Source organism: Zea mays, chromosome 3, assembly GCF_902167145.1.
Source record: "Zea mays cultivar B73 chromosome 3, Zm-B73-REFERENCE-NAM-5.0, whole genome shotgun sequence".
Lineage (NCBI taxonomy): Eukaryota > Viridiplantae > Streptophyta > Magnoliopsida > Poales > Poaceae > Zea > Zea mays.
Window position 1 is genome coordinate 154,992,956 of NC_050098.1, and position 13,666 is coordinate 155,006,621.

At 44.0% G+C, this 13,666-nt stretch overlaps 1 protein-coding gene and 2 pseudogenes across 2 annotated transcripts; all 3 read left to right on the top strand.

Moving 5' to 3' along the window:
- The first annotated feature begins 533 nt into the window (after positions 1-533).
- Positions 534-1,851, top strand: LOC103650773 (uncharacterized; annotated as a pseudogene). The gene is made up of 2 exons (NR_164349.1): positions 534-645; positions 1,695-1,851. The product of NR_164349.1 is annotated as an uncharacterized protein (transcript).
- A 30-nt stretch (positions 1,852-1,881) lies between these two features.
- On the top strand, positions 1,882-2,426 carry LOC115804241 (uncharacterized). The gene is made up of 2 exons (NM_001374177.1): positions 1,882-2,152; positions 2,277-2,426. Exons 1-2 carry the CDS (start codon positions 1,929-1,931, stop codon positions 2,368-2,370), a joined length of 318 nt encoding a protein of 105 aa, NP_001361106.1. The 5' UTR covers positions 1,882-1,928; the 3' UTR covers positions 2,371-2,426.
- Positions 2,427-3,674: 1,248 nt separating this feature from the next.
- Positions 3,675-13,666, top strand: part of LOC118476810 (uncharacterized) — a 29,714-nt pseudogene continuing 19,722 nt past the window's right edge.

Here is a 13,666-nt window from a genome sequence, read left to right on the forward strand (position 1 = left end):
GCTGGGATGAGGGATCGGGGCCGAAGATGTAGTCCCTGCCGACGGCAGAAATCCGGATCTCGAGCGGGCGGGGAAGGAGGTGCCGAAGACGGGGGTGAGATCCAGATCTAGGGTGCATGGGGGTGGGGGCGACATCGACAGTGGAGCTTGCGTGATTGACGGGAGAGGGGGCGCGATGTCGTGGGCGGAGGCGCGGCGCGAGATTCCTGGGAGGCGGAGGCGCGCGGTAGACGGGGACGGGGCACGCGAATCACGCAAGCGGAGCCACGGTGAAGCTGTGGACGCCTACTTTGCTATCTTATAGAGTAGTAAAGATGAACACTCACTCCAATAGTCTGTACCCATTTATATTATATATGTAGTCATACACAAGTGCACGTTTACCTGCAACTCTGCATTTACATGCATATTTAAGTGTTGTTTTGTTTTATTCATCTCACATTTAATTTTTGACTTTATTGTGCAATCAATTAAGAATTTCATAGTAGTTCTAAACACATTGGAGGTCACAAAGGATAATAAGGTCGAAGCCTATAAGGTGTTCAAGGACCCTGAGTCCCTGACAATCGACAAATTTTCTTGAGTGCGTGCAGTGATGATAGAGAGGTTGTATTGATGTGGTTGAGGGATGAGATGACTAAGCAGGTATATCTAAGGTTAACTACATATCCTAACTCAATTTTGCATACCTTGCATTATTTTTGTTATATTACTATCTGACTACATATTACAATATGTACCTATATGTTCTTGTTGCTACAATAGGTTCTAACTTTGGTTTGTTAGGGGACATGTATATATCTTTGATTGATATGATAACAAATTATGTGTGGTGTGTTCTTAATACATAGGCAACACACTGGTGTGTGACCCTGTTAATTTCTATAACTAACAGATATAAACATAAACCTGTTGCAGTTTACTTGATGCATGGTTCCCATCCACCAGATTGTACCATGGCAAAACATTTTGGTGTTCCCTCGTGCATGTCTTCATGATATTCTTATAGATTTGGGGCAAAGTATTATAGTTTTTTGCTATATGTAGTTTGATCAGCCAACACCAACTAGCATAAAGCAAAGTTGAGAATTTGATTACACATCAAAAGCATCATAATATATGATCCGATAAAACTTAGTTCTACTGGAATGTGATATGTTTTTGCTGCCCTGGCATATATATTATGGAGCGAAAAATAGCCTTACAGTCATGTTGCTGTATATATTGATAAAAGATTGAATAGAGCTTTACTCTTTCCTGTTTGATCATGGTTTTGTAAGTTGGCTACACCACAAGATGTTTTAGTCAATATGCTGATTATTTTAAAGCAATACATTGAATGTTCACCTTGTTTAAAGAGTTTATATTTGTTGACATATATTCACAATGACATTTTTATTTTTATGATAGTTACAAGGTTCAAGTCATGCATGAAGTAGCTCTAGTCTTTAGAGGAAGAATGTTTCTCTGTTTATATTATATAAGTTTTATTCTAATTAATGTATTGAAGTCCTTTTCTAAATTATTTTTATGTACTTGTTCTATCAAAGAGAGACGCATCATTATATGGATCCATGATCTCGTCATAGTCATCACACTAGTGATGTAGTCTTTTGCAACTTATTAGTGTCAACAGACATAAGATTATTGTGCTTGTGGTAATAAGGTTGTCTTCATCGTAACAAAACTTGCAGGTCTCTATGGAGCTGAAGTGTTATGTATTGGCAACGTGACTGGTACTTGACAATACTCTAGATTAACCGAACAACAGTTTGAGCCAGGGATTATAGCCAAAAGGGATTATACCCCCAAGGGGTTCAAGTGACAAAGAGGGGATTAACTCAATCCCTCCTTGATTCAATACCTCTCTGGAATAAAAACCTGTAAACCGAACATGCCCCTAGGGAAGTAATCCATTGCAAACAAACATGCCCTTAGGGTTTACTACTGTGTCCGCTCCCACTGGGTCTGCGCATCAGAGACCGACAAGACTGGGAAATCCAGAGATGCATTTTTCTACCGATCAGCTGATCGGCTCGGCGTTCATTGCCTTTGGACTCACATTGTTCGTGTGTTTCTTCTACGTTGTCGTCATGTCCAAGCTGCTTCCGCCACATCAAAATGGATTCCTGGCCGCCATCCAAAATGACTGGTAAGGAACATCTAACCAAGAGAGATGCTTGTTAAGCATGCACTAAACTAGGTGGTCCTTGTGCAACAGCGTACAGCTCGTGCAAATTATACAAGAATTTCACGCCTTCTTCGTAATTCTGCAGGTATTACTGTCTGCTTGTGTCGTTGACGCTTCCTGTAATAATCGTGGCTGTCTACCTGCACTGGCTCAGCATGAAGATGTTCAAGCACGCATGAGGTAGTCATGCAGCTTCCTTCCGGTTTCAGAATCCCGGTCAAAATCGAGGTTGGTTTGGTTTAGCTGAAAGTGTCAAGGCAATAGCCAATTTGCGTATATACATCCTGCATTTTTTTGCTGTCTCCAAGATGTAATCTGGAAGCGCTTCTTTCAGATGTATATATAAGTTTTTTCGGGGTGCCGACAATTCACAATGGAGGTGCTTCATTCAGATGTAGTATATATAATTTAATGCATGGAGGTGTCATTTTCCCCTAGTGCATGTTGAAAATGGGGATCCTCGACACCCTGATCACCGTTGTGGATGCTGGAAGGGGGGAGGGGGAATCCAAATGGTGTGAGCAACCAGGGGTGGTGGTGCGCAAGTTTGAAGAAAGGTGGTTAGATGAGGAAGAGTGTGCTGCCCGAGCTGAGTAGGCATGGATGGGAGTTTCAACCTTCAAGGTAGAGTGACTGGGTGAGGTGAGTATGATGGAAATCCATAAAAATTAAAAAGATGCTCGGAGAGCTATGGAGATTGGACAACAATGTTCTTGGAAGATTTAGAGAAGAGGATAGGCGAGGTAAAGAGGGAGCTAGAAAATTGTAGGAGGAGAAGAAGCATATGTCAGGAACAGGTGAACCCAGAGAACATGTCAGGAACAGGTGAGTCCGTACCTCATGGCTGACCAAAAGAGGGCTGGAACACGTTCTTCCATGCGTATGCTTCAGACAGGAAAAGGAAGGAATCATGTGAGGAAATTGATTGATGATAACAGATGGTGAATCTCTTGAAGCTGGGGACAGGGAACTTTGCACCGGGTTTCAGGTGCTCCGCAAGCTGGAAACCTTGGCTGTCCAAATGAGTCTGGAATGGGAGGTGCAACTTGGCATGCCAAGAACAAGTTTGGAGACAGATGCAATGCAACAACCCTGGGACTGGCTGCTCGATGGAGATGTGGACCGAAGCCCAAATGGTTGCTCGTTTATGTTACTATCTAATTCTATGCATTGTTCAGTCTATCTGCAATAGATTGTGTAATAGGGTAGCTTAGCAGGCAGCTTAGCTGCCCATGGGGCTTGTAACTTGCAGTCTGATTCACATGTCTACTTAAGCCAGCCCCCAGACTTTTGTAATGTCTCGATGGTAATGCATTGACTTGTCGGTCCTCGAGTCATTCATCCACTTATCAACGTACAGGAGCAGATTTGGGGCCGTCTGGGCCATGGCCCATTGAGTGGAGGCCCAGGCGGTGGCGGCGGCTCACTCTCTGTCTCTCTCCCCTAGTAGTAGTCCCCCTCGGACCTCGCCGCCAAGCCTCGGATGGTATCACTGTCCGCCTCCATTGAGTGCCTGTGCCGGGGAAACTTCGCGGCCGCACAGGTGCTGGCCAACACATCGGTGTCCTTCCCCAGCCTCGGCGACCACCACCGCCTCCCCTGCCACAGCAATGTCAAATCCGAGTCCACCCCCGCGTCCGCCACCTCCGTCTCGCAGCCGTGGTCTTCGCCGGCTACGAGCACCCACCGGGTGTGCCTTCCCACTCCCCTCTCTGCCGCTCGAAACCGACCATCCCAACTGATAGTCGCCTAGAGGGGGGGGGTGAATAGGGCGAAACTGAACTTTACAAAATTAATCACAACTACAAACCGGGTTAGCGTTAGAAATAATAACGAGCTCGAAAGAGAGGGCGCAAAACAAATCGCAAGCAAATGAAGAGTGTGACACACGGATTTGTTTTACCGAGGTTCGGTTCTCGCAAACCTACTCCCCGTTGAGGAGGCCACAAAGGCCGGGTCTCTTTCAACCCTTACCCTCTCTCAAACGGTCCCTCCGACCGAGTGAGCTTCTCTTCTCAAATCAAAACCGGGAACAAAACTTCCCCGCAAGGGCCACCACACAATTGGTGCCTCTTGCCTTGATTACAATGGAGTTTTGATCACAAGAACAAGTGAGAAAGAAAAGAAGCAATCCAAGCGCAAGAGCTCAAAGGAACACGGCAAATCTCTCTCGCTAATCACTAAAGCCTTGTGTGGAATTGGAGAGGATTTGATCTCTTTGGTGTGTCTAGAATTGAATGCCTAGCTCTTGTAAGTGGTTGAGAAGTGGAAAACTTGGATAGCTTGAATGTGGGGTGGTTGGGGGTATTTATAGCCCCAACCACCAAACTAGCCGTTTGGTGGGGCTGTCTGTCGCATGGTGCACCGGACAGTCCGGTGTACACCGGACATGTCCGGTGCGCCAGCCACGTCACCAAAGCCGTTGGGTTCTGACCGTTGGAGCTCTGACTTCTGGGCCCGCCTGGATGTCCGGTGGCGCACCGGACATGTACTGTAGAGTGTCCGGTGCGCCAGTATGGGCGTGCCTGACTTCTGCGCGCGCTGGCGCGCATTTAATGCGCCCGCAGGTAGCCGTTGGCGCCGAAGTAGCCGTTGCCCTGCTGTTACACCGGACAGTCCGGTGTACACCGGACATGTCCGGTGAATTATAGCGGAGCAGCCGTTGCAATTTTCCGAGGCTGCCAAGTTCCAGAGCCGCGACCTCTTGGAGCACCGGACACTGTCCGGTGCACACCGGACAGTCCGGTGAATTATAGCGCGCCGGCTCTGAAAATTCCCGAGGCTGAGGAGTTCAGCGCGAGGTCCCCTGGTGCACCGGACACTGTCCGGTGGCACACCGGACAGTCCGGTGCGCCAGACCAGGGAGCCTTTCGGGATGCTTTTAGCTCTCTATTTTGAACCCAACATTGGTCTTTATAATTGGCTTGTTGTGAACCTTTGGTACCTGAATAACTTATACACTAGAGCAAACTAGTTAGTCCAATTATTTGCGTTGGGCAATTCAACCACCAAAATTATTTAGGAACTAGGTGTAAGCCTAATTCCCTTTCAATCTCCCCCTTTTTGGTGATTGATGCCAACACAAACCAAAGCAAATGTAGAAATGCATAATCGAACTAGTTTGCATAATGTAAGTGCAAAGGTTGCTTGGAATTGAGCCAATATAAATACTTACAAGATATGCATGGATTGTTTCTTTGTTTTTAACATTTTGGACCACGCTTGCACCACAGATTTTGTTTTTGCAAATTCTTTTGTAAATCCTTTTCAAAGTTCTTTTGCAAATAGTCAAAGGTAAATGAATAAGATTTTACGAAGCATTTTCAAGATTTGAAATTTTCTCCCCCTGTTTCAAATGCTTTTCCTTTGACTAAACAAAACTCCCCCTAAATGAGATCCTCCTCTTAGTGTTCAAGAGGGTTTTGATATATCATTTTGGAAATACTACTTTCTTCCCCTTTTGAACACAATAAGATTCCAATTTTAAATTTACCAATTGAAAATCTCCAAATTTAAAATTAGGTGGTGGTGCGGTCCTTTTGCTTTGGGCAAATATTTTCTCCCCCTTTGGCATGAATCGCCAAAAACGGAGTCATTAGAGCCCTAAGAATTACTCTCTCCCCCTTTGGTCATAAATAAATGAGTGAAGATTATACCAAAGACGGAGTCCTTTTGCTTGGTGCTCATGCTTTCTCCCCCAAACATGGAGAGTTGCTTGGAGTGACGGCAAAGGGTGAGTTACGAAGTGGAAGCCTTTGTCTTCGCCGAAGACTCCAATTCCCTTTCAATGTACCTATGACTTGGTTTGAAATAGACTTGAAAAACACATTAGTCATAGCACATGAAAGAGACATAATCAAAGGTATATAAAGGAGCTATGTGTGCAAATCAACAGAAGAAGTTTCTAGAATCAAGAATATTTAGCTCATGCCTAAGTTTGTTAAAGGTTTGTTCATCAAGAGGCTTGGTAAAGATATCAGCTAATTGATCTTTAGTGTTAATGTAAGAAATCTCGATATCACCCTTTTGTTGGTGATCCCTTAGAAAGTGATACCGAATGGCTATGTGTTTAGTGCGGCTATGCTCGACGGGATTATCCGCCATCTTGATTGCACTCTCATTATCACATAGCAAAGGGACTTTGGTTAATTTGTAACCGTAGTCCCGCAGGGTTTGCCTCATCCAAAGCAATTGTGCGCAACAATGGCCTGCGGCAATGTACTCGGCTTCGGTGGTGGAAAGAGCGACCGAATTTTGCTTCTTTGAAGCCCAAGACACCAAGGATCTTCCCAAGAACTGGCAAGTCCCCGATGTGCTCTTTCTATTAATCTTACATCCTGCCCAATCGGCATCCGAATAACCAATCAAATCAAAAGTGGATCCCCTAGGATACCAAAGCCCAAACTTAGGAGTGTAAGCCAAATATCTCAAGATTCGTTTTACGGCCGTAAGGTGAGCTTCCTTAGGGTCGGCTTGGAATCTTGCACACATGCAAACGGAAAGCATAATGTCCGGTCGAGATGCACATAAATAGAGTAATGAACCTATCATCGACCGGTATACCTTTTGATCGACGGATTTACCTCCCGTGTCGAGGTCGAGATGCCCATTGGTTCCCATGGGTGTCTTGATGGGTTTGGCATCCTTCATTCCAAACCTGCTTAGAATGTCTTGAGTGTACTTCGTTTGGCTAATGAAGGTGCCTTCTTGGAGTTGCTTGACTTGGAATCCTAGAAAGTACTGCAACTCCCCCATCATCGACATCTCGAATTTTTGTGTCATGATCCTACTAAATTCTTCACATGTAGATTCGTTAGTAGACCTAAATATAATATCATCAACATAGATTTGGCATACAAACAAATCATTGTCAAGAGTTTTAGTGAATAAAGTAGGATCGTCCTTGCCGACTTTGAAGCCATTAGCTATAAGGAAATCTCTTAGGCATTCATACCATGCTCTTGGGGCTTGCTTGAGCCCATAAAGCGCCTTAGAGAGTCTATAAACATGGTTAGGATACTCACTGTCTTCAAAGCCGGGAGGTTGCTCAACATAGACCTCTTCCTTAATTGGTCCATTGAGGAAGGCACTCTTCACGTCCATTTGATAAAGCTTGAAGCCATGGTAAGTAGCATAGGCTAATAATATACAAATTGACTCAAGCCTAGCTACGGGTGCATAGGTTTCACCGAAATCCAAACCTTCGACTTGGGAGTATCCCTTGGCCACAAGTCGAGCTTTGTTCCTTGTCACCACACCATGCTCATCTTGTTTGTTGCGAAAAACCCATTTGGTTCCTACAACATTTTGGTTAGGACGTGGAACTAAATGCCATACCTTATTCCTGGTGAAGTTGTTGAGCTCCTCTTGCATCGCCACCACCCAATCCGAATCTTGGAGTGCTTCCTCTACCCTGTGTGGCTCAATAGAGGAAACAAAAGAGTAATGCTCACAAAAATGTGCAACACGAGATCTAGTAGTTACCCCCTTAGTCGCCGAGGATGGTGTCGACGGGGTGATCTCGTTGGATTGCTTGGTGGACTCTTGGGTGTGGCGGCCTTTGTTTTTCATCCTCCTTGTTTTGATCATTTGCATCTCCCCCTTGATCATTGCCGTCATCTTGAGGTGGCTCATTTGCTTGATCTTCTACTTCATCAACTTGAGCTTCATCCTCATTTTGAGTCGGTGGGGATGCTTGCGTGGAGGAGGATGGTTGATCTTGTGCATTTGGAGGCTCTTCGGATTCCTTAGGACACACATCCCCTATGGACATGTTCCTTAGTGCGATGCACAGTGCCTCTTCATTACCTATCTCATCAAGATCAACTTGCTCTACTTGAGAGCCGTTAGTCTCATCAAACACAATGTCACAAGAAACTTCAACTTGTCCAGTGGACTTGTTAAAGACTCTATATGCCCTTGTGTTTGAATCATATCCTAGTAAAAAGCCTTCTACAGTCTTAGGAGCAAATTTAGATTTTCTACCTCTTTTAACAAGAATAAAGCATTTGCTACCAAAGACTCTAAAATATGAAATATTGGGCTTTTTACCGGTTAGGAGTTCATAAGATGTCTTCTTGAGGATTCGGTGTAGATATAACCGGTTAATGGCGTAGCAGGCGGTGTTGACCGCCTCGGCCCAAAACCGATCCGAAGTCTTGTACTCATCAAGCATGGTTCTAGCCATGTCCAATAGAGTTCGATTCTTCCTCTCCACTACACCATTTTGTTGTGGGGTGTAGGGAGAAGAGAACTCATGCTTGATGCCCTCCTCCTTAAGGAAGCCTTCGATTTGAGAGTTCTTGAACTCCGTCCCATTGTCGCTTCTAATTTTCTTGATCCTTAAGCCGAACTCGTTTTGAGCTCGTCTCAAGAATCCCTTTAAGGTTTCTTGGGTTTGAGATTTTTCCTGCAAAAAGAATACCCAAGTGAAGCGAGAATAATCATCCACTATTACAAGACAATACTTACTCCCGCCGATGCTTATGTAAGCAATCGGGCCGAATAGATCCATGTGGAGTAGCTCAAGCGGCCTGTCGGTCGTCATGATGTTCTTGTGTGGATGATGGGCACCAATTTGCTTTCCTGCTTGGCATGCGCTACAAACCCTGTCTTTCTCAAAATGAACATTGGTTAGTCCTAAAATGTGTTCTCCCTTTAGAAGCTTGTGAAGATTCTTCATCCCAACATGGGCTAGTCGGCGGTGCCAGAGCCAACCCATGTTAGTCTTAGCAATTAAGCATGTGTCGAGTTCAGCTCTATCAAAATCTACCAAGTATAGCTGACCCTCTAACACACCCTTAAATGCTATTGAATCATCACTTCTTCTAAAGACAGTGACACCTACATCAGTAAAGAGACAGTTGTAGCCCATTTTGCATAATTGAGATATAGAAAGCAAATTGTAATCTAATGAATCTACGAGAAAAACATTGGAAATAGAATGGTCAGGAGATATAGCAATTTTACCCAATCCTTTGACCAAACCTTGGTTTCCATCCCCGAATGTGATGGCTCGTTGGGGATCTTGGTTTTTCTCATAGGAGGAGAACATTCTCTTCTCTCCAGTCATGTGGTTTGTGCACCCGCTATCGATGATCCAACTTGAGCCCCCGGATGCATAAACCTACAAAACAAGTTTAGTTCTTGACTTTAGGTACCCAAACGGTTTTGGGTCCTTTAGCATTAGAAACAAGAACTTTGGGAACCCAAACACAAGTTTTGGAGCTCTTGTGTTTGCCCCCAACATACTTGGCAACGACCTTGCCGGATTTGTTAGTCAAAACATATGATGCATCAAAAGTTTTAAAAGAAATATCATGCTCATTTGATGCACTAGGAGTTTTCTTCTTAGGCAACTTAACATGGGTTGGTTGCCTAGAGCTAGATGTCTCACCCTTATACATGAAAGCATGGTTAGGGCCAGAGTGAGACTTCCTAGAGTGAATCCTCCTAATTTTGCTCTCGGGATAACCGGCAGGGTACAAAATGTAACCCTTGTTATCCTGAGGCATGGGAGCCTTGCCCTTTACAAAATTAGACAATATTTTAGGAGGGGCATTAAGTTTGACATTGTCTCCCCTTTGGAAGCCTATGCCATCCTTGATGCCAGGGCGTCTCCCATTATAAAGCATACTTCTAGCAAATTTAAATTTTTCGTTCTCTAAGTTATGCTCGGCAATTTTAGCATCTAGTTTTGCTATATGATCATTTTGTTGTTTAATTAAAGTCGTGTGATCATGAATAGCATTAACATCAATATCTCTACATCTAGTACAAATAGAAGTGTGCTCAATGGTAGATGTAGAGGGTTTGCAAGATTTTAATTCTACAACCTTAGCATGTAATATATCATTTTCACTTCTAAGGTTAGAAATAGTAACATTGCAAACATCAAAATCTTTAGCCTTAGCAAGCAATTTTTCATTTTCATTTCTAAGGCTAGCAAGTGAAATGTTCAATTCTTCAATCCTAGCAAGTAAATCATTATCATCTCTAGAATTGGAAATTGAACCATTACAAACATGAGAATCAACCTTAGATAATAAATTAGCATTTTCATTTCTAAGGTTGGCAATAGTGTCATGGCATGTGCTTAGCTCACTAGTTAATTTCTCACATTTTACTACCTCTAGAGCATAAGCATTCTTAACCTTAACATGCTTTTTATTTTCCTTGATTAGGAAGTCCTCTTGGGAGTCCAAGAGATCATCCTTCTCATGGATGGCACTAATTAGCTCATTTAGTTTTTCTTTTTGTTCCATGTTAAGGTTGGCAAAAAGGGTACGCAAATTATCTTCCTCATCACTAGCATTATCATCACTCGAGGATTCATATCTAGTGGAGGATTTAGATTTAACCTTCTTCCTTTTGCCGTCCTTTGCCACGAGGCACTGTAGCATCCCAAAAATTCAAATTCTGAAATTTTCTCAAACTCGCCCTAAATTCAAAATGAATTTCAAATTTCATTTCAAAATGTTTGTTTGCGAGTTGATATCAACAAATAAATTATAGTGGTCTATATTCTCTCTAAAATCCTCCTCAAAATATCCTACAAATATTTCCCCAGTGATCCCCCTCAAATTGTTTACAGAAATACTGCCCAGATATTTCCCTAGTGATCCTCTTCAAGTTCTTTCCAGAAATACTGCCCAAATATTCCACTGATATATCTCCAGGTATTTTTCCTATTGAGAAATACCTTCAGAATCATTTTTCAAGTCCCTACAAATATTTTCTTCATAACCTTCCTCATGCTCATACGTATACGTATGCCTCCAGTGTCATACGGTGAGCTCTACAAGCTAATCTCACTTATACAAGACAAATACATGCTAATCTCCCACTAATTCTCTCATCCCTCCCCCTAATCCCCCCACCATGGCTATAAATAGAGGGGCAAGGGCCTCCTCTCTTCCCACCCCAAGCCATTTCATGGCAACTCTCTCCCCCCCCCACACACCCACTCCATGTTCCACACAAGCACACACTAGCACAAGGATCGTTCGATCGTTCTTCGATCGTTCGTCCCCTGTTCTTAGGTTGTTCGTTCGTTCGTCCGATCGTTCGATCGTTCGTCCGATCGTTCATGGTTCGTTCGTCCGTTCGTCCGATCGTTCGATCGTTCGTCCGTTCGTTCGTCCAAATAATCTTTTTCCTACCGTTATGCTGCCGAAATTCCGATCGTTCGTTCGTTCGATCATTCGATCGTTCATCGTTCGTTCATAGTTCCTATTCATCGTTCATCGTTCGTTCATAGTCCCTATTCATCGTTCTTCCAGATAATCTTTGTCCTGCCGTTATGCTGCCGAAATTCCGATCGTTCGTTCGTCCGATCACTCGATCGTTCGTCCGTTCGTTCATCCAAATAATCTTTGTCCTGCCGTTATGCTGCCGAAATTCTGATCGTTCGTTCGTTCGATCATTCGATCGTTCATCGTTCGTTCATAGTCCCTATTCATCGTTCATCGTTCGTTCATAGTCCCTATTCATCGTTCTTCCAGATAATCTTTGTCCTGCCGTTATGCTGCCGAAATTCCGATCGTTCGTTCGTACGATCATTCGATCGTTCGTCCGTTCGTTCGTCCAAATAATCTTTTCCTGCCGTTATGCTGCCAAAATTCCGATCGTTCGTTCGTCCGATCATTCGATCGTTCGTCCGTTCGTTCATAGTTCCTATTCATCGTTCATCGTTCGTTCATACGAACTATTCACTATCACTATTCACCATTACTATTCATCGTTACTATTCACATACACTATTCATCATCGTTACTATTTATCATTACTATTCATCATCGTTACTATTCATCGATGATATCTATAATTTCTTTTCCATCGCCACTATTCATCGTTACTAATCATCGTTACTATTCATCGGTCATCTAGTCATCCCAAATTTCAACTACTCATCCATCATGCTGTCCAGTCCACCTAAGACCAGCCAGACCCATGTTCCAATCATACGAACTCCGGTGACTGTGGTTTTCCTTCCAGTGGGAACTTCCCATCTGGTCACCCATCCCAGGTTTCCCCAAGTTGAGCACGCTTGACTTTGAGATTCCTTTGAACCAGGCTTCCAAACTCAGATTCCAATAATTCTTGTTTCTAAATTCTTATCAAACTATTCCCTATCCAACCATGTCATCCCTTAAGCCTGGTCCATATTCCAGAAAACTCCCAAAATACTCTTGTCCCATATTCTGCCTATAACTCTCCTGTTCATACTAAGTCAGACGATTCATTCGTCACTATTCTCACCAACAGTGAACTTCACTGTGCTACACCACCTACACTCAGCTATAAATACACCCAGCTACCCTCTCCCTCTCCACACACACTCAACACCCTCAGCCAAGGCAAACACCCCACCCACTCAGTTACTCCGCTCTGCCGGCTACACGCATAGTGTCGCTTCGCCTCCAGTCCACCCTCCTGGTAAGCACCTCCGCTCCACCACCAGTAATATCACAACACCACATGACACAGATTCTACTCAAGACTCTACCCATCCATATATCGCTTTTCTGACCACTATACTAAATATTTGTTGGTATACTTGCTGGTTTGTATGTTTGCTTGTTCATGTTGCATAGTTATCGGAGCGTTCGTGCCGTCTCGTGGAGGCCAGATCTGCAAGTCTACGCTAGGCGGTGGAGCCAGAAGCCAGTTCCGCGAGCTCCCCTTCCCCCTTCGCCGAATAAGCACGGCAAGCTCACTGGATCCCTTTGATGCATAAATTACCTATGCTTTTACAACCACAACCCTCAGCCTGTTATTTTATGCATGATATGATTTTGAGACAAGTTATTATGGCCACCCAAGCCGCTTGCCGCAATCAATACTTGATATACTTGTTACAAATGATTTGAGAAAAGGTGTGAGTTTTCAAAAGAAAATGCTTTCCAAAATGTGTATGATGAAGGGTTTTCACCCTTAGCACCTTGTGAGTGGGATAATCAGGGACTCCCTGGTTTAGGGAAGGGCCTAAGGTGTTGGCTCAGCTGGTTTAGGCGTGAGCAGAAGGATTGTCCCCTCATATAAGGACCGGTTTGTCATCTTCACTACCTGTACTCTTTAATAGTACAACCACTCGAGACTGTGTGGGCAGTCACTCAATCTGAACTCGTACGGTCCAACCCCAGGGTTATGAAGGCTGGGGAGCACCGGGAGGATAAGGAGGGGGAAAGTTTTGTCCGGTTTGGACATGGTGGTGGCCTGACTCCTTCCGGATAACCGTTAAGGTTAGGACGTGCGGGGAAAGAAAGAGAGTCGGATTCGGGTCTCATTGGCCATGGGATCGCAGAGCCGAACTAGTGGGTAAAGTGTACCCCTCTGCGCAGAGTTTGAAAACCTATTCGAATAGTGTGTGTCCACAGGAATGGACGAGTCTGGTATGGTATGGCAATTAATGTTTTGTTTTCCAAAAAAAAGAGATGCTTTTGAAAAATGGTTTTTAAAAGGTTCGGCGGTTGA

Coding starts and splice junctions, on each gene's coding strand:
- LOC115804241 (NM_001374177.1), top strand. CDS start 1,929: ATGCCCTTAGGGTTTACTACTGTGTCCGCTCCCACTGGGTCTGCGCAT. Junction 2,153..2,276: donor GCCGCCATCCAAAATGACTG/GTAAGGAACATC, acceptor GTAATTCTGCAG/GTATTACTGTCTGCTTGTGT.